The sequence below is a fragment of the Oryx dammah genome, unplaced genomic scaffold (assembly GCF_014754425.2).
Source record: "Oryx dammah isolate SB20612 unplaced genomic scaffold, SCBI_Odam_1.1 HiC_scaffold_14, whole genome shotgun sequence".
In the NCBI taxonomy this organism is placed as follows: domain Eukaryota; kingdom Metazoa; phylum Chordata; class Mammalia; order Artiodactyla; family Bovidae; genus Oryx; species Oryx dammah.
The window spans coordinates 32,428,548-32,454,580 of NW_024070198.1; the positions used below are offsets into that span (position 1 = coordinate 32,428,548).

Below are 26,033 nucleotides of genomic sequence, written 5' to 3' on the forward strand. Positions count from 1 at the left end.
GGTGAACATTTAAATGGGGGAGTCCATTCACATCTGCTTTTATTTTTCCCATTTTTGCAGGCCAGACTGAAAACTTAATAAATTGTATGAAACCCAAGTAAGCATGGATGTTAAAGAACATTAAATAAATTACATAAGTATGCCTACCTGTAACACTTTTATAAGGTAAATGCACGTGGGTTATTTCACCATAAATGTGCACACGGACCAAGATTTACTCTAAAGCCCCCTTGTTTCAGGCCTGCTGCTGGTGAAGGTACTACTGTTCTCCAGCTCCTTCCTTCTCTCCCTGGCAGCTCGGCAGCCAGGCTTGGAAAATGCGATAATGATGCCATAAGTACCCTAGTGCAAAAGTTGTTTTTTGTTCCAAAACATTGCCAGTTCACGGCGTATAAAACTACCACGGATGCTTCAGCCAGTTTTTCTTTTTCCCCAAATAAGGCAAGCATTAATGAAGCAGCTGAGGGCCTGGGAAAATATTCTGTCATTCCTTCAAGTGAAATTTTGTCCCCTTTCTAGGCAGGCCCCTAGATTTTCAGCTGAAGTATAAATAAGTGTCTAGCCAGAATGTGTTGAGTAGTAGGCTGTGCAATTAAACTTGTTTATTGCTATTGTTACCTCTAATAACTGTTGATCTAAATAATGCTCTGTCTTCATGTTTCACCACATATTCATTCAGTGACGAGAAGGCTTTGAGTGAACGATGAATAGGTTATCCCCATTCTAGAGAGAGAAGAGTATTGGATTGGCCAGGAAGTTGTTTGGGTTTTTGGTACAAAGTCACAGAAAAACCCGCATGGACTTTTTGGCCATCCCAGTGGGTGTAGCCAGGTTCCCTGACCTGCCTCGCATTGAACTTACAAACCAGGAAGTTGGGTCAGGCAGGGCTCCAACTCCAGAGGCTGTGTCCACTCAGGTACCAGCTACTCTGGAACCCAGCGTAAGGCAGGTGGTTAGTGTGGCCGGTGTGAGTGCTATTTACCAGGCCAGCAACCTCATGGGTTGGCAGGAGGCCTGTTTGAATGTGAGGAAAGTAGCCTCTTGTTTAGAAGTATGGAATGTAATATCCAAACAGTTGGGAAATATTTTGGGTGGGGTCAAGGCCAGAGATGAGAAGATACCCATAGATCCATTCATAGAAATGGAAACTATCCCAAGTACTCATGGTATGTGGAGTAAAGGACACACATCTCATTTATTAATTACCTTAAGGCTACCATTTGGGACCATCCTTTATTTCTTGCCTAGTACATTGGAAAAGTATTTCCCGCCTCCAGACTCATACAGTGCCTGGCTCCCACTACCTGGCCTCTCCATTTGCAGTTATATTATCTTTGTATTGATGGCTTAACATGGAGCCTCAGCTTATTCATCTGTAAAGAAAGGGGCTAACCCTGGCTTCTGAAGGGGCAAGGCTGTGGAACCTAGTGGTTAAGAGCACTGGCTTTGGAGATGGAAACACTTTGTATTTTTCCCTTTTCTAAATTTATTTTTATTTAGCTACATTGGGTGTTAGTTATGGTATGCGGGATCTTTAGTTCTGGTATGTGGGGTCTATTTCCCTAACCAGGGATGGAACCTGGGCCCCCTGCATTGGGAGCGTGGAGTCTTAGCCACATTAGACCCCCAGGGAAATGTGGAGATGGACATGCGTTGGTTTTCTCCTTGATTAGCTAGCTGCCTCCTTGCTGTGTCAGCTTGGAAAGTTCCCAATCTGTTTCCTTATCAGTAAAGTGAGGGAAATAATGACTGCCTCCCACATGGATTGTAGTCAGGAATGAGAGGTGCTGTGAGTCAGGTGGCTGATGGAGAAACAGCTTCTCAAACAGGATATGTTGCTTCACCCAAAGTTTAGGAGGGGAGTGCTGCTAATACTTGGAGGGCTTTGCGAGCAGGTCTTCTGCCTCAGTATAAAGCTATGTCAATTCTTATTATTTGGTTTAGGTAGGTGCATGAAGGCAAACACCTGCCAGAGAAATGCATGAGAATGACTGTTTGCAGTACCGTGTTTTCTAAATTACACCATCAGTTACACCATCAGCTGTAAGATTTGCCTTTAATAACAGATTTTCAGGGAGTAAAGAAGCACTGCTATGTTAAAATTTATCTGCCTGTCACATGCATCTAAATTTCAGAAATGTAAACATGGAGGAACAATGTGAGCCTTAGGATGGAGAAGCTATTCCTGTTTGTTTGTAATTTGAGTAGAAAGAATGCTATGTAAGAAGCTTTCGAACCTGCTTTCGATCACATGCAGGTGTAGGATTTGTGTGGACCCGAGTTTTAAGCCACACTGAAAGAATAAATGCAGATCAATCATGAGACAAGATTGGCCAAAGGTCCCCACTGGACAGATCACGGGGACCAATTCTGCGGGATTCTGTTAATGAAGGTTCTGCAATTCCATGTTATCACCTTGTTTTTGACCATTAAAGGGAGGTGTTTGTGCTGATAGATGAAGAGTCTGGGCTGCCGTGCAAAGCTTCTTCTCCATAAGCATTGTCGAAAGTAAGTCTGCATTCCAGTCTTAGCCCGTCACCCCATTGGAAGGGTTGGGCTTCAGCATGAATGGGAACAATGACTACAGAGGCTTCATCAGAAGGCGATATCTGAGCATTTAATGTACTCTCATTCTTCTGTGTTCTATTGGGAAGAACGGGCACCTTGCATTAACCTTACTGTAAATGGGATGCATTTGAACATACAGTGGAAGAACGGCCCAAAGAGAATGCACTTCTGCTGTGAGCGGTTTTGAATAAATCAACATAATAGCCTACGGTTATTAACATATTACGTGAATTGGACAATGATATATACTTTGAGGACCTTGAACTAAATCTACCAGCAAAGAGCCTGTAGGATGGGCTCCAGAAGGACTGGAGTTCTGGGTGTTGAGGTTGTCATACAAAGAAATGAACTGCAGACCACTGGCAGCAAGGGTTTTCTGGTAATACTCAGCCCAAAGTAAATTTTCAAATGCTTGTACTGCAGCAGAGAATTGACTGATGTCAGATTAATTGGATCTGGACTTCTAAATGTGGGTCAGTTTGGGTTGGAAGTGATTTTATTATCCACAAACCTCTTTGTACCTCTTTTCCCCCCAGAAATAGTCAACCGTAATTTTTCTCTGTTGCCAAGGCTTTCTTGTGAAGCTTCTGAGAAGCAATATATTTTTTCTGTTAGATTTCATAAGTAGTGCTAGGCTTTTGATGTAATTATGTTTAGATTTCACAGAAACTTTCAATGTGTTGAAAGTTAAATTCCAGGGCAGAAAGGAATGAGTCCTGGGCTCCGACCCAGGGAGCCTGAGTCCTTGTGTTACTTCTGTCAGAAACTTGCCGTGTGACCCTGGGCAAGTCTTGGCATGTTTTATTTCATAGGTTTTAAAAAAGAAAAATAGAGGTTGTGTATGATGAGGGTTTTTTGGTTCTTTATAGCTTGGAAACTTAGAGATTCAGTGATCTGTGTGCTCTGCTGTGATTGTAAAATGGAAAATAGAGTCAGTGGACAGAGCTTATAATTTTGGAGGACTATCCTTCTCAAATTCTTCTCCCTTTCATCTCTGGGTACCCTTTAGAAGTCTCTAACTGGGGACACGTCTTCCTCCATGGCATTTAGTATAACTTTATGGACTTCAGTTAAACTCTGAAGTCACTTTCAGAAAGTTAGTCTTTTTTTGTCCTAAGTGCCTTATTAAACCTACTGAGGAGATAACAGTCCTGGGAGACCACTTATCACATGTGAGAACAGTCTAGACTTAACTTCCCTTTAAAAAATGAAGCTTACACCAGCTTCTCTTTCTGAACAAAATGTAACAAGTTTTTTTGTACACGAAATCGTCAGGCCCCTCTGCACTATACTGCTCTTTCTCACTATTGACAGTTTATTGACAGTTGACAGGGGATTGTTTATTTGGGTAAAAACCGGCTCACCTGAATGGTGATTACCCAGAAGCCCTTGCGAGTGGTCCAGGATTCTGGGAAAGAGGAGGGGGAAGTGGGCTTGGGGAACAAGGGCTGCAGCTTGGTTACCATGAGTCTTGCGGGCTTTATTTTAAGGCTGCACTGGAGAACCAGAAAGAAGAGATACTGACACAGGGGCCTGGCCTCCGGTAGACCCAGACCGGAATTCAGCAGCTGGAGAGGCGCTGCTGGCCATTGGCTCTGGCAGGCCTGGGAGTGGGGGCCTGCCTCACCCCAGGCTGCTGGAGGCAGGGCAGGAGTTGCTCCACTCCGAGATCTTGCTCAGCCCTTGGCCTGTCTTTTCTCATCTCTGTGTGTCATCTCTTAACCCTCCTCGTCTGCGGGCCACCTGCTCTCTGCACCTTCGTGCTCGCTGCCCGAGGCCCCGTCATCTTCCTAACTGCCATGTCCACCCTTCGTCTCAGCCCTTTCACCTCGTGGTCTTCTGCTCTAGATCCCTTTGCCTTTGACTCTCAGTTTGTTCTGAGTTCCCTATTAAGGAAACAAAACCCCCTAAAAAGACCAGGAGGGAGAATTTGGCCCCCTGCCCTGGGCTTGGCTGGAGTGTGTGTGGCTGTTGACGGCCACTGTCCAGTCTCAGCCGTCCTTGGGGAAGATGCTGCCTCCGGTCCAGTCAGCGGGGTGGGGCTGGGCACATGGCTGCGAATGTGCACCTAGGGTTGGGTGGACCCCTCAGAGGTGGATGGTGGGTGTGGTGGGTACGGTGGTGTGTCTACTCAGAGGGAGCAGCGTGTCTATAACAGAAGCCTGTTAATTCCTGCTGGCTTAAGTCAAAGAAACCTTCCAGAAGGGTGTGCTGGGGCCATGCAAACAGCCACAGACACCCAGACATGATTCAGAAATGAAACTGGGGCACGTTTGAAGACTGGACCCATCTGGTCTTCTGCATGTTTAAGGATTGTGTGCCCAACTGGGCACATAGAGAGTTCACTCAGGGCATCCCCTTCACCTGTTTCTATGCCCGCTGGTTGATGCCGAGATCCGCAAGGGCTCAACCATCTACTAGAGAGTGTTAGTGGAAGGAACTGATGCAGCCTTTTGTGCTGGGGAGCCCCATTTGCTAACTCCCCACTGCAGGTTTTAAGCATGAATTCTGTAGCTGTCTTCCTTATTTTTTGATATTCATTTCTACAATGTAGAAGCCCTGTGTTCCATCATGTCTAGTAATAGAGCAGAGCTGTGTGGGGTGTGTGGGATGGGACACACACATACACATACACACACGATGTTCTCACAAACACACAGGCCAGGAGAAGTCCACGTTTAATCATTTTGGCAGTTACCTGGGAGTAGGAGCCTTCTGTGTTGCTGGTGATTTTGAGTGTGCACATGTGTATTTTGGAGACAACCTCTGTGAAAATTCTAAGGGCCAGTGGAGGGCCTCACCAAATGCCCTGTGGTCCTATTCAGGGCAGAGGATTTTAGTAAGGGTGGTTGGTATAGTTAGGGGAGTCAGCCAGCCACCACTTTGGAGCTAGATGGGCTGGCCAAGGTTTCTGGTGCCATTCATTATTACCTGTGTATGACAGCAAAGGTAATTCATCTCTCCCTTTCTTTAAAATATTTTTAAAAAACCAAACTGCCTTTAATGGAGCTGTGTAGTGACAGGTATCAGAAACCCAAGGTGAACAAGGTTAAACAAGGAAGAGGGGAGTTCTTTGACTGCCATAACTAACTTGTGGGAAGGCAGAGGGAGAGCTTGCTGAAGGGCAGCTGTGAGACGGTCCCATGAGGGGATGTCCACCGTCGGGTCTCTGTTTGCTTCTGGAGGATGAGTGGTGTCACAGGCTTTCATCCTTAGTTGGAGGCTTGTGGGGGCTCTTGCCCTAACTTGACTCGGACCCGTTTCTGGGACAGGATTCTAATTGGTCTGTCTGGATGAACTGGTCTAGTTTCTAGACGAATCAGTGAGACAAGGAAAGGAAGATCATATATGCAGATGTTGGCTCCCATTGGATCAAATGACTGATTGGTAAGATTTCCTAGGATGGATTAGCCGGAGTTGGTCTTTAAAACACTTACTGAAGTTCGCATTCAACAGGTGGTGTGAAGATCTTAGCCTTTTGGTGTCTACTAGATGTTCTTCGTTAGTTTTTCTCCTTTCCCTTGTAAAGGAGATCATAAGGGGTTAGCCTGTCTGGAGCTAAGAACTGGTCATGACATCTCCTCCTGGAAAAGCCAGCGTGATCCTGGGCATCATCCCTGTGCTGTTTGCTGTGGCCTGTCTGCTGAATAGGGGCAAGACTTTCTGGCGAAGGAGACCCCTGCAGGAATAGTTACGCGGCATATTTTGAGGACATGGCATTTCAGGTACAGCTCTCATAGAGCTCCCAAACTTTGGCAGTTATTATTATTGTTTTTTAAGTTGGGCAAAGTCTTAATATTGAAGGGGAGGAAAGAATGCTGGGGGGAAAAAAAAAGAAACAGGGTTCAGGCAAAGATAGCAGCCAGTCCTCTCTAGAACCTGGCGTTTCTCTTTGAGGCTTCCTGCGGGAGCGTACACAGGAGCATTCTATGGAGTGTCTACCATGTCCTGGGTGCTGTGCTAATAAGCTCCTTACCTCCTCCTTGAAATTGAATCCTCATGACATTTTAGGGTAGGTAACATTGTTACTCTTGTACCAGCAGGCTGAGTCTCAAGCAGGTTAATACTTTACTTAGATACTTCCTAAGGACCTTCCAGATTATCTTTACTTCTAATCCGATAGACAACATTTAAAGTTGACTAATCCAGAGGAGGATGGAAGCCCTATGTTTGCAGTGGCTAAACATTTTTTTTTTTTTTAACAAAAAAGTAGCCACTGTCCATTTCCCCCAATTCCTCCCAGTGCTAGGCAGCTACTACTCTATGTTTGTCTCTGGATTTGCCTGTTCTAGACATATAATAATGGACTCATAGACCATGAGGTCTTTGTTACTCCTCTCACTTCGTAAAGTGAGGGACTTACGATGGAAACTTGCCTGAGGTGGCCTCTTAGCCTCAGCCTCCTGGAATCCAGTGTCCTTTCACTTGTCTCAACTCTGCCTCACTGCCTTGTTTGCTGCAAGAGGCCAGAAGATGGAAAAACCCAAGCGGACATTGTGAATTCATTTTACTTGAAATGAATACACAACTCTGGGAAGCAGGCAGACGAGCATGCTGGCACGAGTAGTGGAACCTGGGATGAATGGATTCCTCCCTCCAAGTGCCCAGTGGGAACTCCAGTGGTGATGGGAAGAGAGTTAAAGGCTGCCTCCCTGGCCTCCACCTCCAGGGGAAATTCCTGCTTTGAGGGTACCCAGGGCCTGGGAAGCTTGAGTATCTGTCTTCTGTGATGCTGGAACAGATGTGGAGGTAGTGGTGCTAAGGGGGTCTCCAAGGGAGTTGCAGGAAACGTCTCCTTTTCTCTTTGGTTTTCTCCCCGGGGCCACCGCTGCTTTCTTCCCCTAGTTCACCCATCGGAGGGAGGAATCTTTTACTTTTTCTGTTCCGGTGTGGCAGCTCTGAGGAATGTTATCAGTGTCAGGATTGGGCGTGGGCCCAGACTGCACTGGTGCCTGAGCTGCAACGGAAGCCGAGCCTAAAACAGCAGGGCTAGTCTGGTGTGAGCTGGCCAGACTGACACGGAGACTTGTCCACGCCAGCCTGGTGCGTTAAGGATCTTGATGGCGGAGGTGGCTCAGGTTCTAGCAGGCAGGTCACCCTGGTGTAGTTCCATGGAAGACAGCCCTCCCTCCCAAGATAAGTGGGCTCCTCTGGGTCGGGAACCTGCCTGGGGCTATGCGGATGCCTGAAGGAGCAGGGTTGAGTTGCCACTATCTTCAGACATGCTCCCCGGGGAGAATGACTGTTCAGGCACATTGTTGTTAATACATGGGAAAGTGCCTTCCAGATCACCCGCTCACTTAGAAACTTATAAAAGGAGCCAATACAAATGTCATTCATGTTTGGAAGACCAGCAGTGGCACGTGAGATGTTTTTATTTGTGCTGACTTGGTGGCTGCTCATAGGTTGTTTTTTTGCCTTGATCTCTAGCTATCTCTTATTTCTTGGTTTCCTTTTTGGGATGAAAAGAAATAAGACACAGGGTCCTTCCCCTCGTACGTCATGGTAACGATGTAAGGATTGCCAGTGGGTCCAAGACCTTTCTGGTGTCTTAGATAAAAATGTGAAACCAGGGTTCTCAAGGTAACTTAATGAATTCAGATGTTAAGTGCTGAGTGCAGAACCTGGCCCCTGAGCTAGAGTAACTACACTGTTGAGGGCCACAAGGCTACTAGGATGCTGGCAGCCAGCCGTGTTTCATAGGGCACAGCCTGGTGTGAGGTGGTGCTAAGAGGGGTTCCAAGGGAGTTGCAGGTCACCAGGCAGGGCTGGCTGCCTCATGGATCTCTCTGTTGTTTTTAAGTCTGTTTATTTCTTTTTCTTTTTTTTGGTCACACCAAGTAGCTTGTGGGATCTTAGTTCCCTAATCAGGGACCGAACCTGCGCCCGCCTGCAGTGGGATGTGTGGAGTCATAAGCACTGGACCATCGGGAAAGTCTCTCTCGCTGTCTTTCCAGCAGGTGTCTTTCCAGTCTAGAACCCTGACGACAGGCAGAGTTCCCGGGCTCCTCACCAGCTTGGGGTCTGTAGAGAAAGCACTCTTGTTGTCAGTAGGGGAGTGTCCATCCTGAAAACCTAGGTTTTGATGATGATCACGAGAGGGTTTGGGTTTAAATGGGTCACAGGGTGTTCTGAATTCTTCCCTGCGAAGCTGCTTCCCGCTCCCATTTTTTATTCTCGCCAGCCTTTCCAACCTGTCGGCCTTGGTGTGAGTCACTTCATCAGACGGTCACCCATCCCCGTGGCCTGGACGGCTCCCAGCAGGAGTTGCTGGCACGGCATCCAGAAAACAGACCACACCCTGGGAATGATGATGTGTTGCAGCGTTTCTCCACTCTGGACCAGAGGCGCCCGGGTCTTGAAATGGGTCTGGGGTCTGGCCCCTGCACTGCTGTGCCCTCTTGGCCCAGGTGTGATGAGCAAAGGAATGCTTATCCATGGTGGTTTGAGGGCAGTTGGCTGGCCAACTAAGAGGTTGTTGATGCCACCCCTCTTCTTGCTTGAACACAGACATCCTCTGGGATCTCATAGATTCTAGAGTTAATTATGCAGAACCTTCTGGACTTATGAATTAGACTTGGGCTCCATTTTTTAGTTTGTACTTTGGATTCTTTCATTAAGGAGATCAGAGATAAAAATATCATTGTTTTGCTGACTGGCCACCAACAGACTCCTCTACTCTCTCTGAACAGGGAGTAGTTTGGGTTTTCTTGAGTGACTGGGATATCTATTATAGATCAGCAGATTACTGCAGCTCTGCCATTTTAAAGAGACCTGTACCTGCACCCAGGGCTTCCCTGGGAGATGAGAGTTCAATCCCTGGGTTGAGAAGATCCCCTGGAGAAGAAAATGGCAACCCACCCCAGTATTCTTGCCTGGAGAATCCCATGGACAGACGGAGCCCGGTGGGCTACAGTCCATGGAGTCACAGAAGAGTCAGACACGACTTGGTGACTAAGCAGCAAGCAGCTGCTCCCACCTGCACCTTTAGACACACACCACTCCTGCCGGAACTGTCACTTCATCCATTTGTAAATGACAGTGTTAAGGATTCGTACAAGACTTGTAGGGCACTGTGGAGCCTTGGCACATAGTTGAAGGCTGTGCGCTGGTCCCTGGGGATGTTTACCAGATCATCATGTTTTCCTGGGTTTCTGAAACTGATCGCTGTGGGAGGATTTGGATGAGAGCTGGCCGATTTTGTTGTGGAGGAATCTGGGTCCTTCGTCAGGCTAGGGCCTCTGCATCAGCCCTCGTCATAGGGAAGTGTTCAGGCCAGTTACCTTTAGCTCCCTAGTTCCCAGCTGGGGTGATTCTCCTGCCCAGGAGGCATTGGGCAGAGTCTGGATGCATTTTGGTTGTCACAGCTGGGTGGGGGGGTGCTGCTGTCATTTAGTGGTAGAGGCCAGAGATGCTGCTGAGGCAGGCGCCTGTCACCCCCGCCTCCCCCCACCCCACCGAAAACTATCAAAAAGTCAGTAGTGCTGAGGTTGAGAAATCCTGCTTTAACACAAGTGTTTATTGAGCAACTTTCCCACTGTTATTCCTTAAACTAAAAAACACACCAAGGTAGAAGAAAGAATATCTTTAAAATGAATGACATCTCAACTTGCCAATGTATGTTTTGTCTTTTTTTTTTTTTTTTTTTGCCAATTACTTTATGGCTTAAAATCTTAGTGGTTTACTAGAGTATTTTTTTTTTTTTAAAGAAACGGTTAAAACTACGCAAGCATGATGATTTAAATGCTAGTAGCTTCTCATACCTCCAAAAGCCAGTGATGCAGAGAAAAGCCTCTGTGAGCTGTGTTTTGTTGGCTGTGGTCCAGCAATGGGTTTCGATCATACCTGGTTATTGGGATAGATGATGTGAAGTCATTATACTTGGATTTCTCAAAATCGACCATTCTCCCACTCACCTAATAGACTCTACTTTTCCTTTTCTTTAAAATTAAGTGTGAGACCCAACCAAGTCATCTTGCTTCTCCTGGAATACTAAAAGTTTGTTGTTGTTGTTGTTGTTGTTGTTTTTAGTATACCTCCAGCTTACCTTCTAGAATTCATATTTTGCTTTCTAAATCCTGTTCTTAAAAGGAACCATCTATTGACAGTACATCATAAATTTCTTGGCTCCTCCATGACATTTCTGGGGAAGTAAATGAAAGGTGTAAATTAAGAAAAGAAAGTGTTTGTGGTTCCTACTTTAACCTTCTGTTATGTTAAATGGCTTTGTTGAAGAGGGCTGTCATTGCTCCTGAAAGCTTGGGAAAATCCACAGTGAGCTGTGCCATTAGTTGCCTTTGGGAGCACAAGATGTTTGATGTGAAAATTATATGGCCACATCTAATTGGGTATATTTTCACCCTTCTGGATATCAACTCAAGAGATGACTCCCCCCCGCCCTCCTTTTTTAGCTAAATGGTTTAACCTGAATTTCATGCTATTATGAATTGCATTCCAGTAATCCAAGTGCCATTTTTTCAATGTCTTTTGTTTAATAGCCTGTCTGCATGACCCAGCCCTATAAATTTCTAGACATCTGGCAAGAGCTGGATATTAATCCCTCCCTGATCTGGGGAGTGATAAGACCTAGGACTCCCCCATAGTTCACACTCCTCCTTGCACCCTGTGGAAACCTAGGCAGCCAGTGGAAGGAAAACAGAAGCCCTTTGGACCTCTGTTTCCTGTGAAATGGGAATAATAATTCTTACCCTGCCTGTTGCCCAGAGTTGAGTATTTGCTTCGAATAAAATGTGCTCAGAAGGCAGTTAGAGATAAGATAACGGTAGTTAGGCCAATTGGCACTTCAAAATTTTAAAACTATACAGTTCACCCTTTTAAAGTGTGCACTTTAGTGATTTTTAGTATATTTATAGGATTTTGCAACCATCACCACAGTCAAGGTGAGAACATTTCATCACCTTCAAAAGAGACAGTGTCCCCATTAGTTGTCACTCCCCGCTTCCTCCAACTCACCCCCCATCCACCATCTACTCTCTGTTGCTATGGATTTGTCTCTTCCCGATATTTTGCATGTATAGAATCATATATGTGGTCCTTGGTGACTGACTTCTTTCACTTAGCATGGTCTTCTCAAGATTCATCCATGTTATACATGTGTGTATGACTGAGTCCCTTCCCTGTTCACCTGAAACCACCACAACATCGTTAATTTTCTTTACCCCAATACAAAATAAAATGTTTAAAGTTTGGGGAATAAAAAGATCATCCATATTGTGGCATCTGTTTCTATTTCATTACTTTTTAATAGCCAGATAATATTCCATTGTGTTCACAGATCACATTTTACTGATCCACGTATCAGTTGATGCTAAGCTTCAGAATTTTAAAAATATTGCATGGGTGCATGCTAAGTTGTTTCAGTTGAGTCCGACTCTTTGCGACCTTATGGATCGTAGCCCCCCAGGTTCCTCTGTCCATGGGATTTCCCAGGCAAGAATACTGAAGTGGGTTACCATGCCCTCCTCCAGGGGATCTTCTCGAACCAGGGATTCCAACCCTCATCTCTTACGTCTCCTGTGTTGGCAGGTGGGTTCTCTACCACCAGCACCGCCACCTGGGTGCACTGTCTCTGTTGTCTTCTATAGACACAAAAATATGCACACGCACACATACCCACAATTAGGACTTATTTTTTCCTCTCTCAAGGTTCTCTTTAATCTGATTTTTACTGATGTTTATATTCAAGATATAAACATGTGGGGTAGAAGGATAGTGCGTGACTTGAGTAGCATGGGATAATTTATCTCAGATCCCTTATCCTATGACTCCAGCTCTCTCCCTTTCAAGCTGAGAAACTCCAAATACCATAATTCTGAGAGAATTCATCACCCCAGTCCAGGCAGGACCACGCCATGGTTGTCCCAGGTGTGTGCCCAGTGACAACAGTTACGATTAGCAATAGTGTGATTCTTTCTGAGCAGGACAACTAGGAGGCGAGTGTGATTTTGGAACCAGAGATGTTAGCGAATGGAGCTGGCAAGCCTCTCCCCAAATTCTCAAGTACCTTCTCATTCTAAATGAGATGGTGTCATGGGTTGGTCCTACCTGTGAGTGTCTGTTGTTTTTGAATATTTATAACCTTATGGCCTTGCAGTGTGATTCCTGCTTTTTCATAATGTTTGGGGAGGTTTTTTTTTTTTTTCAAGTTATTTCAATTTAATAAGTTTCTGTGCCATTAGTATAGTGCATTTCAACCAAAATGGTTGTTTTTCATAAACACTGAGCAGGTTTAAATAATGTTTTTTCATAAATTAGTCCTCATTTCCACAGTTATTCAGTTATTGCACCATGAAGACCCTCTGGAGTTTGGTGTTGTCAGGAAACATATTAGCAGAAAATAGTAGGTTATTATCTAATGCTAATAATCAGTTAACAGAAATGAGAAGACATTTAATTGGGGCTCCTTGCAACTAACAAGTTGTGAACTATAAAAACATTTCCAGGAGAAATTCCAGGGTTCTTCTAGAAACCTGTTATTTGCATTTTAAAACATTTGGTCTTATTGATATGGGAGGAGGGTGTTGTTGATCAACACTGCTTTCTGCTTTGGGGCAAAGCACTCTAAATTTCCTGAGTGGTAACTGGCTCACCAGGCACAGCTGGTCTCTGTGTTGTCTTTAAAATCTCTCAGCTCCATTTTGGGGTGCTTTTCTATATCTTTTTTAGAGAGTATGTTGGTTTGTAAAGAGAGGATTACCAAGTACACACTGGCAGTCCCAATCAGACTCTCTCCCTGTCTTGGTCCCTTGATTCTGCACAGTACTGTCTGTGGCCCCTAGGGGCAAAGTATGGACCCACACCCCTTCCCAGAGGCTCTTCTGGGAGAAGGCACTACCCTTTACCAAAAATCTCATCAGTAGCCTGTTATTACATTTATTTGTTAGCTGGATGCACAAAGCTTCCTTGAGCCATTCTGGACCTGAGCTTCTGCCTCCATTTCTTCCATAGCGATCTATGCCTGCACCTGTGAATCAGGTCCTTTTCTCCCAAAGTAACTGATGAGCATGGTTTTTCATGAGCTTGCTGACATTTTACTTGTCTGGAGAGATTACACTGTTAATCTCTCAATTCCATATGCAAAAGATGGAGATGGAGGTTGCATGGAGAAGCTTCGGTTTTCCATCTGCTGAGGTCACCACGGAACCTCATCACTGTCTGAGGAAACAGACTGGAGAGATACACTGGTGTTCTGCTAGTGCGTGGGTGTCCGAGGAATTCGTTTGGCTGTAGAAAGGACTTCATTTAGTGTTCCGGCGATGTCTGTTAGAACTTCATTTACTTTTTTCATGCCTTGGCTAATTTTCCATTATTAAGGTTGGCTGTTGTACATTATTACCATCCCAGAAAGCCTTGACTTCACTTGCTGGGCTACTTTAGTGTTGATATCAGCTAAAAAATAAAAGCATCTCCTTTATTCAAAATTACTCAAGTAACTCTTTTTTTTTTTAAACTTTATCCCAAGCTCTTCAAAAACTATTTTAGGTGATTTTCCTTCATTTGTTTCTATCATAATGAGAAAGTGGGTTTCTTTTTCATCTTCTCGATATTTGTTATTGAGAAGTACTTTTTTCCCCTCAGAAAACAAAAGTTGGCAAAGGTTTCTTTAAACCAGTAAACACCATTCAAAATGATGCTACAAATTCCCTTTTATTTTACCTTATCGCTAAAGTATTTTTCCTTGGCCATGTAGATCTTTTATCTGGTAAAAGAAAGTTTTTTCTCCTGGATGTCACTGTTTTTAGTAAATATTGCCTCAGTGGCCATGTGCAGAAATCCAGGCACGTAGGATTTGTACTCGGAGTGATGGGAGGAATTAATGCTCCCCCCACCCCCATTCTTCTCACCCTGCAGATTTGGAGCACATTGGAGGTGGGCAGGGCCCTCACATGACTTGACACACTAAACCCCCAGAAGTACAGGGCACACAGCTAGTTGGTGGAAAGTGGCAGTGGAAACAGGGCCCCACATCCGTCTCTTTGCTGAGATTGAGGATGAGATGAACTGTGCTTTGTAAAAGGCTAGTCTAAGAAGGGACTTAATATTGGCTCCTTTTGTGTTCCTTCTGTTTGGATCCCTAGTCTGTTTCTCACTAAGATGAGGTCCTTGAGGGCTAAGGCAGACTTCATTCCTACATCCCTTGAGTGTAGGGATGATGGTTACATTTCACCTGATGCCAGCTCTAAGCCGGGTGGCCCAGTGATACTGGCCGGGAAGTGACAAGTGATATTGACAAGAAGGAGTAGCTCTGTGCGAACTGGGGACTCGCCCTTCCTGACTGCAGGCCACTGTCACCCCCATTGGAGGATACCCGCTTACCTCTGCACGCTCATAGGTGGGTAGTCTGTACACACACCACACACAGACTCTCACACCTTATCACTCACATGCTCATATTTTAGAAAAATAAGTCATGAAAAGTAGTGTCACGTACATTTGCCATGTCTGTGATGGCATGCTACTTTGGGAAAAAACTGGACTCACCTTGAAAGATGAAAATGGTAGCTTTCCCAGCGCCATTACAGTTTTTTTGTGTCTTGTTTGACAAGACCTTTCTAATGTGATTAGTTCACACCAAACTTACCTTACTTTCAGAAGGGACAATAATTGATAGAGCATAAAGATCTGAACCCTCTGAGTGTATGTGTATGTGTGGTTGGTTGGATAGATGGATGGCTGCTGTTGCTTAATTGTTTTTTGTGTCCTTGTTTATATACACATGTGCATGTAAATGATAAAGAGATAAGAGGATTTCACCCTCTTGCCAGCTGTTTTTTTTTTAATATATTATCATTTTATGAGTTGGCTTCTTTAGTGGAATGGTTCTTCCCACATCCTTCTCTCAAGTGGATGTTTCTCCTTCCAGAGGCGCTGCTGTTTCAAAATAAAACTCTTCCATGTTGTGCATAGAACCCTGACCTCCTAGTTTTTAAAAAACCTGGGTTTTTGGTTTGTTCTTTTCTAGCTGTATAGTCCTGGGGAGGTCCCTTTATGCCTAGACTTAGGGATTAAAAAAAAAAAGAATTCAATTACATGATTTCTAAGACCCATTCCATTTTGCAATTCTGATTCCTTTGAGAGACCCATGAATAATCCTTTCCCTCTTACTTGGGGGGAGAAAACATATAAAAAACATAACCCAAATGTATTAGGGTTCTCCAGAGAAACGGAACCAATAGGAGATAGATGGATATAGAAAGAGACTTATTGTAAGTAATGAATTGACTCATGCCGTTATGAAGACCAAGAAGTGCCTAGATCTGCACTCAATAAGCTGGAGGCCCAGGGAAGTTTATAATTGAGCTCTAGTCTGAGTCTGGAGGCTTCAGAATCAAGAGAGCTGGTGATGTAGTTCTGGTCCAAAGTCTGGCAGACTTGAGACCCAGAAAGAGCCTGTGTTTTAGCTCAAGTCCAAAGGCAGGAAGAAAAACTCCCATGTCTCAAGGTGAAGGTAGTCAAACAGGAGGAGTTTTCCTTATTTGATTAGGATCAGCCTTTCTTCAATTCAAGCCTTCAACTGATTGGACACTGCCTACTCACATTAAGGAGGACAGTCAGTTTTATTCATTCTACCAATTTAAACTCATCCAAAACACAGGAACACTCAGAATGTTTGACCAAATATCTGGTCACCCCGTTGCCCAGACAAGTTGACCCATAAAAATTAATGATCACACCAAACTTTACTGAAACAAAATTGGAAGCTTTTGCTTTTATTTTCTTCCTGCCTGAGCAGTGGGTATAGAATGCTCCCAGTAGCCAAGAGCTGTTGACCAAATTTGGTGTAACACATTTCATACAAAATCTGTATGTCTGGAGGCTTTAGTATTTTTAGGGGTTTTGATTTTTAAATGCTTTTCAGCTCCTTCTATACTCTCTTTTCTTTTGTGTTTATTTTTCCTGGCAGAGCAATTTGTACTTTCTGTCTCCTTGGTTTCCATTCTGTTACATTAACATTTGAATGTTGCCCAGCCACCTGCTGAAGGTGGCTTTAAGCTCATAAAGAAACAAAATACTAGAATACACAACTATTGCTCCAACTTTTAGTGATACACCTTGATTCTGCTCCATGTTGTCATGTCCAGAGCTGGCCAACTCACCATGCCCTCCGGGGCCACGTCATCAGGGAAAATGAAACCTACCACCTGCTTTGCCTGCCATCTTTCTTGACATGTCACAGCCTCAACTTCTGGAGACCACATCTGAATAGTCGGTCAGTGGAGCCAGTGGCTTTGGAGGCACTAAAGGAGAAGGGCCAAGTGGTAATTCTAGCAGGCGTGTGGTTTTTGCAAGGTCCCCACTCCCCTGTCCAAAGACTAGCCACACACCACATTCATTCTTATTTTGAAAAGTACTGGACACTTACCTCCAGTATATTGCCTTGTAATAATCCCCTCATCATGCCTGGATCATGAAACTCCAGAGGCCTTCATTGACTTTTCCTGGAACATCTCCAAGTTTTTCCACATTACTGCTTGCTTTGTGGATGGATGATTTATTGAGGTCAGTCTGACAAAGGCGACTAGGTTTCTCTGGTCAGGATGCCCTTCTCCTTCCTCAAACCTAGCCCAAACTGGCCTAAGGAAAATGAGTGTATTGACCCATACTTGAAAAGTTTATAGGAAACATGTGTCAGGCATGGCTGGATCCAGGGTCACGTATTCCAGGACACCATTTTCTTCCTCCTCGGCTCTGCTTTCCTCCAGGTTGACTCCATTGCATAGGGGCAGGTTCGAGTCCAGAGAGACCTGATCTCCCCGCACGACTCTGAACCAGTCTCTGTGGTCAGGGGGCGTAATGGGCTGAGTGCATTTGAACTGAGTAAACTTGCCCATCTGTGGAGCTGGGGGCTAGAGTCCACTCTACCCAAACTGAATGGGTCAAGAGTCGGGGTGATACCTCCTAAATAATTCAGGGTACTGTTACCAGAAAAAGTTTGAATGGATGCTGAGCGGAAAACTTGGCAGAGGTCTGCTATCATCTTTAGGATTTGTTGAAGAGTCTTGTATTTGTTAGGGGAAGACTTTAAATTATTTAGAGTTCTCTCATGGTACAAAATGACTTGGTATTTGTATGCACACTTAGATCTATTTATAAGAAATCCTATACCCCCCCAAACTTGAAGTGGCTTGTAAGACTTCATATTATGTAAAAAGATTGGAAGTGAATAATGAAGGAAATTAGAATAAAGAGGAAAGCAAGATAGACCTGTGAGATAAGATGGGGGTAAGGGTAATCTCACAAATTTCAAAGCTGGAAGATCCTATGAGATTGTTAGATGTGACCTGCAAATTTGGCTCTGAGGTTCCCAGGAAGAGTATTAGATCCTATACAGAGGGGGAGAGAGAGAGAAAATGTATGCATGCATGCGCCCACATACCCATATGTGTGCAAGCCCCTCTGGGAGTGGAGACCCTGAGAGGCCATGGGAAGATAATATGGTCTGGGGTATCCTTAGATTCATTTCTTTCCCAAACTCTTGGGATGCTTGCCCTCAGGAATCTGACATCTTTGCTCTCAGCATTGTGTTAGGAAGCAAAGCAAGCAGACCAGGATTGAAACCCCCATACTGCTGGGTTCCTTTCAGGAACAACTGAAGGGCTAAACCGTGCTCCCTTTGGTGGGAGGCAGTAAGATGAGTCACTGTATGACGGGGGCAGAATAGGATGGCCTCAGTTGTAAAGCTAGGCTAATCCGGAAAATGGGCTCATGCCTGCAGCATGACTCACGTTCCTGTTTACAAACGAGCCCTGTGGAGAAGTGCAGAGAGGGAGACTCTGCTTCCTGGATGGAGACCAGAGATATCCAGGGCTGGGCACCTGTGCTTCCTCTGGGGCTTGGACTGCGCTTCCTGGGGGCAGACTTTGGGCTTCCTGCAATGGTGACTTTCAGTGTCCAGCCACGGGGACAGTTGCAATTCATGAGGGCAATGGAGAGGCACCGGTTTGCAGGTGATATGGCCCCTTCTCATTTTGGGTATTTACATGCTTTTGGCTGGTTTAATCCACCTGGAGAAACCACCCCCCCACGATCAGAGGATGCGGTTGTCTGACAACCGTGTAAATTTTTCTATCAATGTGGCTGCTGTTTCACAGATTTGTCCATTATTTCCACTGCTTTTCTAACTCCTAGTCTTCAGTGCCCACCATGCTCATTCTGCTATTTAGTGAATATCAGAACATAAAATATTGGGTTTTGTGCCCAATCTCATATTCTTAATTTTGAATTCTGTGTTTTTGGGCGGGAATTAAAAAGGGTGAAAAAATTTGTTCATGGGCATTTTCCTTCACATAGAACTTTTTAACAACTAGGGTAGAGAAGACATAATTCTTTATCATGAACACAAAAGTCATAGGTCTTTTTTTTTTTTTAAAAACAAAAATTAGAATGATATTTCCTTGTTGTGAAATAGCCGTTCTTGGACCCCAGGTCGCTTTTAACACCGATCAATTCTCTACCCCATTTTTAGAGCAATAGTCAGCATCTGGACAGGAAGATGTATTTACGTAACAACAGTATGAGTTGAGTGAGACCTCGTTCCGGTCCCCCTTACCCCGCCGGCTACTAGCTGTGTGACCTTGGGCATGCTCCTTAACGTCTCTGAGTCAGTTTCCTCCTCTGTAAAATGGGCACAACAGGACCCACCTCACAGCGTAGTTGTGAGGAATAGTGGAATGACACAAACGTTCCTGTCTAGAACCCTAAACAGAGAAGCAGCGCTCATCACAGGGCTCTGGCTGAGTTGAAATGCAGTAGAGCACCGACTTCCTGAGCACTTGGGTCTGGTGCTACCAGATCCTTGAAGGGGTCCAGAGACGCTGGTGTAGTTGCAGCTCTCAGGTTGCAGCCTGGCAGAGGGAACAGTATTAAGAGAGCTCCCCAAATAGCTCTGGCGTGGAACCCTATGCAACTGCATTTTTGTAGGGTAGAAATATTGGCTCGGCCCAAATGTTCATTTGGAGTTTTCTTCAGAACCCAGAGGAACTTTTGGGCCAACCCAATAGCAGCAGTATTACATGGTTTAAATTAATGGATGATTCGGTAAGGTAAGTTGAGAGAGAGGGAAAATGCTAGCCAGCAGGCTTCTCAGAAGAAGGAGTGGTGGGCAGGAGGGGCAGAGTGGGAAGGGATGCCCCAGCAAGGCTGCCTGGAGGAGGCTGTGTTGAAGATGTCTGTGGCAGGGTCCCCGAGCCAGACGGCAAGGATGCGGGAGAGTTCCGGGTTCGAGCGGGGCACTGCGGTCCCCCGCCTCCGGGAGTTTGTAGAGAAGCGAGGGTTAGCGCAGGACGTCAAGCTGGGCGCCGTGAATGACTTGCTGACTGCGCACGCCTCCCTCCCGAGCCTCACTCTGTTCCCCTTTCTTCCTGGCAGCAGTGCCCCCTCCCTTGCTGCACTCAGGGACATGACTGTCAGCACTTCTACCCCCCCTCAGACTTCACTGTCAGCACGCAAGTCTTCAGGGACATGAAAAGGAGCCACTCCTTACAAAAGGTTGGGGAGCCCTGGTGTTTGGAGGTAGGTCTCGGAGCAGAATGACGGTATGAGATGAGCGGGCTCTGGACGGAAGCCACCCGTGCGCACGGCTTCCTTCCCGCTAGGGCAGGGCCCATCCTCCGTGGCCCCTGAGTCCTGTCACATCACCGTTACGTTGGGTGCCATGATGCCGGGCTGTCCTGACCACGGATAGGATTATCATAGCCGTAACAGTGCCAGTTTATAAGGACAAGGGGAAGGGAGATGCTCCCGCGAACCCAAGGCGGCGGGCTCCTAGTTGAAGCCACATGGTCTAGCATCATGCGTGGCTTCCATAAGAATGAAGAACAAGGTCATCCCGTTAAACTTGACCCTGTGGAAACGATTTCCTAGGACTCTTCAGAGCTTCCAGTGGAAGAGAAGGTATCACCTGAACTTGGCCTTTGTTCTTCATTCTTTAGAACTTACCGATTTTCTTTTCACATCCAGGGTGCCAGGCTCTGTTCACCCTTTCTGCAGTGGTGCTTCCCGAGGCAGCCGCGTGTGGCTTTTCTGGCAGATGTCGCTCTCAAGGACAGGAAGCATTGTTAATTTCCTTTAAATAATTCAATCCGATGTCAATACCTCACACTGCCCCGTGCCTGGGAGTGACAGTTCTCTTCAAATTAGTAGTCCCAAAGAATAAAGAACAACTAGAACGTGTTTTCATCCTCAGAAAAGCAAAAGTCAACACAGATAAAAACTGTAAAGTTAACTCTTTAAACTTAAACAGTGCATGATTTAGTAACTCATGCTAGCTTTTGACTTTTTTCCTTTTAGAAAAGGAAAGGGAATATTTAAGAGTCAATTAGTAGAGGCCTCTGTCTTTGATAAACATTGATTGTGTACCTACTGTGTGCTGATTGCCCTGCAGCATGTTAGGGCTGCAGGGACAGAAAACAGCAGAGGCCTAGAGTAATACGTCACATTTGTCGGTGCGTCTTGCCTTTGGAGAGGGAAAAGGCGGGTGAAATCATCCTGAAAAGCTTGTCCTAATTTAAAAAGTAGTAAATAGCCCTGTAAGAAAACAAGACACAGGTAGAGAAACATCCAAATGTTTCATCCAAATGCAGGAGAAAATGTCAACACATTCCTTTTTTACCTAGTTGTGATCTCTTAATATTTGGATGCATTTCTTTCTTGTCATTCCTGTGTCTGCAGTTTAAAAATGGTTTGCAAAACATTTGTAAAACATGGAATGGCTCCTTACAGAGTTTTGTCTTTTCACTCGGTTATTCTCGTACACTATGTTATGTCTTTATTCTGGTTAGTTACATGGTGTCTTCTGGGGCTCTTCCTGTTTGATTAGTCCCCTCTGACCAGATGTGACTAAAGCTGAAGATGTGTCTAGGGTCTTTTGAACCATCCCCACCCTACCCCGCCTCTTCTGATGAGCCCTGTGCTTGGAACCGCTGGGGCCCGTGTATGAATACAGCCCGGGTCTTTAACTGGCCTGAGTCAGATGGAGCAGGAAGGCTGACTTCTGTGTGGCAGCCCTGGCCTGCGAGGAAGAGCTTTTTCTCAGCCGCCCCTCTTTGGTTTGGCTTTTAATAAGCGCCTCTATTCATCCTAACTATGGATGATAAGGCCATACCGAACATAATTATTCCTCCACCAGGGCCTGGCAAATGGTAACTCATTAATCTTTGGTCAGAGTTACACGATAGATAAAGGAGAACCAGGCACCCATTCTGAGTTAAAGAAAACGAAACAGAAACACCGAGTTTCTTCCTTATAACTCGAGATCCGCAGGCGCCGACGCCTGTTTCTCAGCTTGCTGGCGCCAGTTTCTCAGCTTTGCCCTCAGGACAGGGAAGCATCTCTTGGGGAAGAGCCAGTTACCCTGGCCTCCCAGATGGGGGACTAAATCCCTAAGTTGTGAACAGACCAGACGCAGAGACACCACTTGGGCTCTGTGACCTCAAGTGAGTTACCTACCTGCTCTGTGCTTCAGTTCCCTCGTCAGTGCAGGGGGGCCCGACATGAGCTGTTATGAGCCTCAGTTGCCTTGAGGCATGTGGAGCGGGAACTTGGCCAGAGGATCCCGTGTGCTGGGTCTGGCACGAGCGTCTGGCAGGATCCAGGGGAGCCGCACCCTGGCGACGTGTCTGTGTGTTGGGCTGGCCTCTGGTGGGACAGTTCAGTCCTGCCGCAAGGTTTCCACACAGAGCTCGGGGGCACTCCAGGTGTTTCTGGGGAGCATCGCGGAAACTGCGCACGATCAGAGGAGGCAGAACCAGATTTGAGTCCAGCATTCTCTCACCTCTGCTGGCAAGGTGCTTCATCTGTCTGTGATGCAATCCCTGTGTCTGTTAAAAAGGGATGATGGTGGAATCCCTGCCCCAGCCTCCTTCACTGGGCACCTCCCAGGATCCCTTGAAATCCTGATCAAAGAGACTTTTTAACACAGCACCTCCTACGGTCCAGGCACTTCTCTAAGGGATTTGTGTATTTTAACTCTTGAAAACCTAACAACAACCCTTAGAGGAAGGGGCTGTGGTTTTGTCATTTCGCAGATGTACCACAGAGAGGTTAAGTAACTTGCTTAAGATTACACAGCAAAGGGGCAGAGCTGTAAAACTGCTATTAATGAAAGACCATGGCAGTGGTCCATGGTTTGGAGCCTTCCCCACCAATCACCTTCCACTCGCTAAAGGAGATTGGGCTAGGTCCTGCTCAACACCCAGCCATCTCAGGAGCTGCGAGGATATCTAAAGTCCAGTCTTTGGTTTATAGGTACCACGTCTGGGATCCTTTCTAACCCATCCATTGGCCCTTCTCTCTCTCCCCTGCGAATCAGCTTGATTCTAACCCTTTAGCTCTCTCCTCAAGGGAATTAAGGTTGGTAGACCAGTTTAGTAAATATGAGTAAGAAAGTCAATATCCACCTGGGCAGGCATGAGTCACTTCTTTCTAGTTAGCTATTCATGGCCACTTTCAAGCTCACCACACAAAGTCATTACATTGAGGCTATTACCATGTTTAATAGTGACAATAATAGGGTGTGACCCATGGCATGAATGCACTCAGATAAGAAAGAAAGTTTTTTTTTTTTTTTTTTTTTCCTGTAATTGCTTAGTCAATACCATTTTCACGGAAATGCTTGCAAACAAACTTTTAAAGAGGTCTTTGTTCGAATCCTTCCCTTATTCTGTGCTTCCTTCCTCTTGAAGGGCTTTTTTGAACTTTTCCTGATCAGTGGGCTGGGGGTTAGCAGGGTGATACCCTCTGTCCTTTCTGATGTTTTGGTCTACTGACCTACCTTTTTGCTGGTTTTGAGCCTAATTTTATTTCATTTTTAGGGGTATGTGTGTGTGTGTGTGTGTGTGTGTGTGTGTGTGAGTTCAGGAGAGGACACATTATTGCTGGTACTTGCTTATTAACTTCTCAGCTTAGACACTTAAGGGGAAAAAATACTTTTGCTAACTTTGCAAAGCTAGTCACATAGACAGGGAGTTAACCATTTTGGTGAGAGGAAATGAAACTTTTCTTAGGTTTATTAGACCACATCCTATGAATCTGTGGCTTATTATATGTCTGATTTCTAAAAAGCATGGCATCATGGCCAGAGTTTTATTTTTGCTCATTAGTCATTGAAACAAATATAGATATTGCTTCATTTCCTTAGTTCTATGTTTTTCAATATGTTAATGTATGGAAAATATGGGTTTATACAACAAAGTACATTAGAAGGGGGAAGTATTAGTCTCTGCATTACAATTTTGGATTACCAAGTATTCTGTTCAGCTAAAATGTTTAGTTCATCCTCCCCCTCCTGATTACATAAAGAAGCAGGATGAGAGAAAACAGTTAAAATGTTCCTGAAAGGCAAAATTAGTATTTGGACATGGTTTCAGTCTTTTAAAGGATGTGTTTAAAAAATGAGAGGTAGGCTCGTATTATATATGTAATTCTTTCCTGTCCGTCTGACATTTCTTGTAATAGAAACCCTTTCCTGTGTGTCCTGCGAAGACTCTTGGTAAAATGTCTAGCGATGTCCATCCTAGAACTGGATTGCTCTCAATATGTTTAGTCATTGCCCCCGTGCAAACCCACTGTTTCTAAAGTTCCACTATTACAGTCTGATTGCATCTCATGCGGGAAAGAGTGCAAGCTGAAAATAACAAAGACAGAATGACTGTGGACATTCCCTCATGCCCCCATGATGTATATGACCTGTGGCTTAGCACACACAGCCCTGGAGCATTCTGTGCAAGCCATCCAGCAAATTCACTCCCTAGAGTCATTCTCTCCATGGGATGACTGGTGGGACCACCCGTATTATTTTGTTATTTCTCGTTTTTCTTTCTGCAGATCTTCTTTGTTGAGTTCTTCTAGGTTAAATGGGTGCGTGGATTTCCTCTGCCGAATTCAGCTCCATGAGTGTAAGTGGGTATCACGGTGCCTAACTGGAATTCCTGACACCTCAGAGAAGCCACACTCCCAGCGCGGGGTGAACGTGGTGTGGTTTCCCATGCCACATGTCAGAGCCCTGCAGGATTGACATAGCTTGATCACTGCGTGCACAGGGCTCTCCACCAGGGACACAGGTCCAGAGAGGGAAGGGATTATTCTGGGCCTCATGTCCCTTGTTGACCATTCCTTGGACCGAAGGCATGTACACTGATCACTTCTTATACTTTTCTCCACCCTGGAAGCCCAGGTAGTGTGCATGAACATGCTTTAAGGACCCCCTCCCTTGGAGGGTGGGGGTGTTCTCTGGCCCTGCATCCAGCCTCTGGGGTCCCCTGAACCCCGCCTGGACGCCACAGGCTGGATCACTGCTCCTATCTCTGTGACTGCCTCCCTTTTCCCCATTCTTTGTGAGTCACATGTTTTCTTTGCAACTCGTGTGACAAAGGTCATTAGTAGCGAAGACTCGGGCCTTCCATGCGTGACATCTTGTCATCCACACAGTTTATTGGTTTGGGATCCTCCCCTTTTGTAATTCTGTGAGGTGACAGATCAGTTTTTAATGGGCTGTGCTGTGTCAAGGGAGAGTTTAAATTAACCTTCAGACTTTTTATACCTCACAGGGCCCCTCAGATCATAATACACGGTCAGTATTTGAAGAGAGGGAGGGGATGCTTTTTACTCACGGTTTTGACATTCTATTGAATCCGCCTGTCTGTCTGTTTCTCCGTGATGTGATACCTCTGTTTCTCAGAGTACTTTCCTTTGATGATGTCAGTGAAGTAGATGTTTGGAATTTGGGAACAGAGAGGAACCACGCTTCAGCCCAGACTCTGGAACTTAGTTTAGTCGTTTTTATTGAAAGAAGATTGTCAGGTCAGCAAAGTGGAAGATCTTAGTTTCTTGGTTTCAGGCCAGCTCTGTGCACCTGATCCAAAAGGTATTTATTCTATCTGCTGCTGCTAGTTTTTTTGCAGGAGCTGATTCTAGGTGCTACCTCATCTTTTATTCTTTATTCCACACTTTCTCAGCCTTCTCCATCACATCACTGAATGCTCACTTCAAACCTGTTTGCATTAAAGGAATGTAGTAGTTCCGAAAACAGTTTTTTGATGTTGGCTTGGGGAGTAAGGTGGTAGAAGTGTTCTTATCTTCTCTGATAAGGCCAGGTTCAAGTTTTGACCACCCTTTCCTCAGGCTGTCCTTTCCCCATCAGTGACTGGCCGCCTCTGCTTGAGCTGCAGATGGGGAAAGGAGGTGGCCTCTGCCCGGCCAAGGAATTTTGAACCCTTTGTTAACAACCTCCTGGGGTGTATGTGTGTGCTATGTTCTTCTGGGGCCCCGCCACCCCCAGGGTGCTCACAGCTCGGCAGCATTTTTCTCTGGAAAGGTCTAAATAGCAGGCCTGTTTGGGCTCAGAGTGAAAGTTTCTGTTTTGGAAAAGCCAGTTCCTTCCGATAAGGGAGGGGTGTGGATGAGGAAGGAACTCGAGACGCCAGAAAAAGAAGAAGTGAGAGTCCAGG

At 45.4% G+C, this 26,033-nt stretch overlaps 1 protein-coding gene across 37 annotated transcripts in view; it reads left to right on the top strand.

The window, feature by feature from the left end:
- The window catches only part of TCF7L2 (transcription factor 7 like 2), a 199,442-nt gene that overhangs the window by 104,398 nt on the left and 69,011 nt on the right, over positions 1-26,033 (top strand). For 7 of the 37 annotated variants that reach the window (XM_040254997.1, XM_040254999.1, XM_040254998.1 and 4 more), the window contains one exon: positions 19,957-20,100. The exons of the other annotated variants lie outside the window; for them this stretch is intronic. In XM_040254997.1, coding sequence (XP_040110931.1) covers positions 19,957-20,100 — 144 coding nt within the window. The remainder of the gene's footprint in view (positions 1-19,956; positions 20,101-26,033) is intronic. 37 annotated transcript variants of the gene reach the window in all.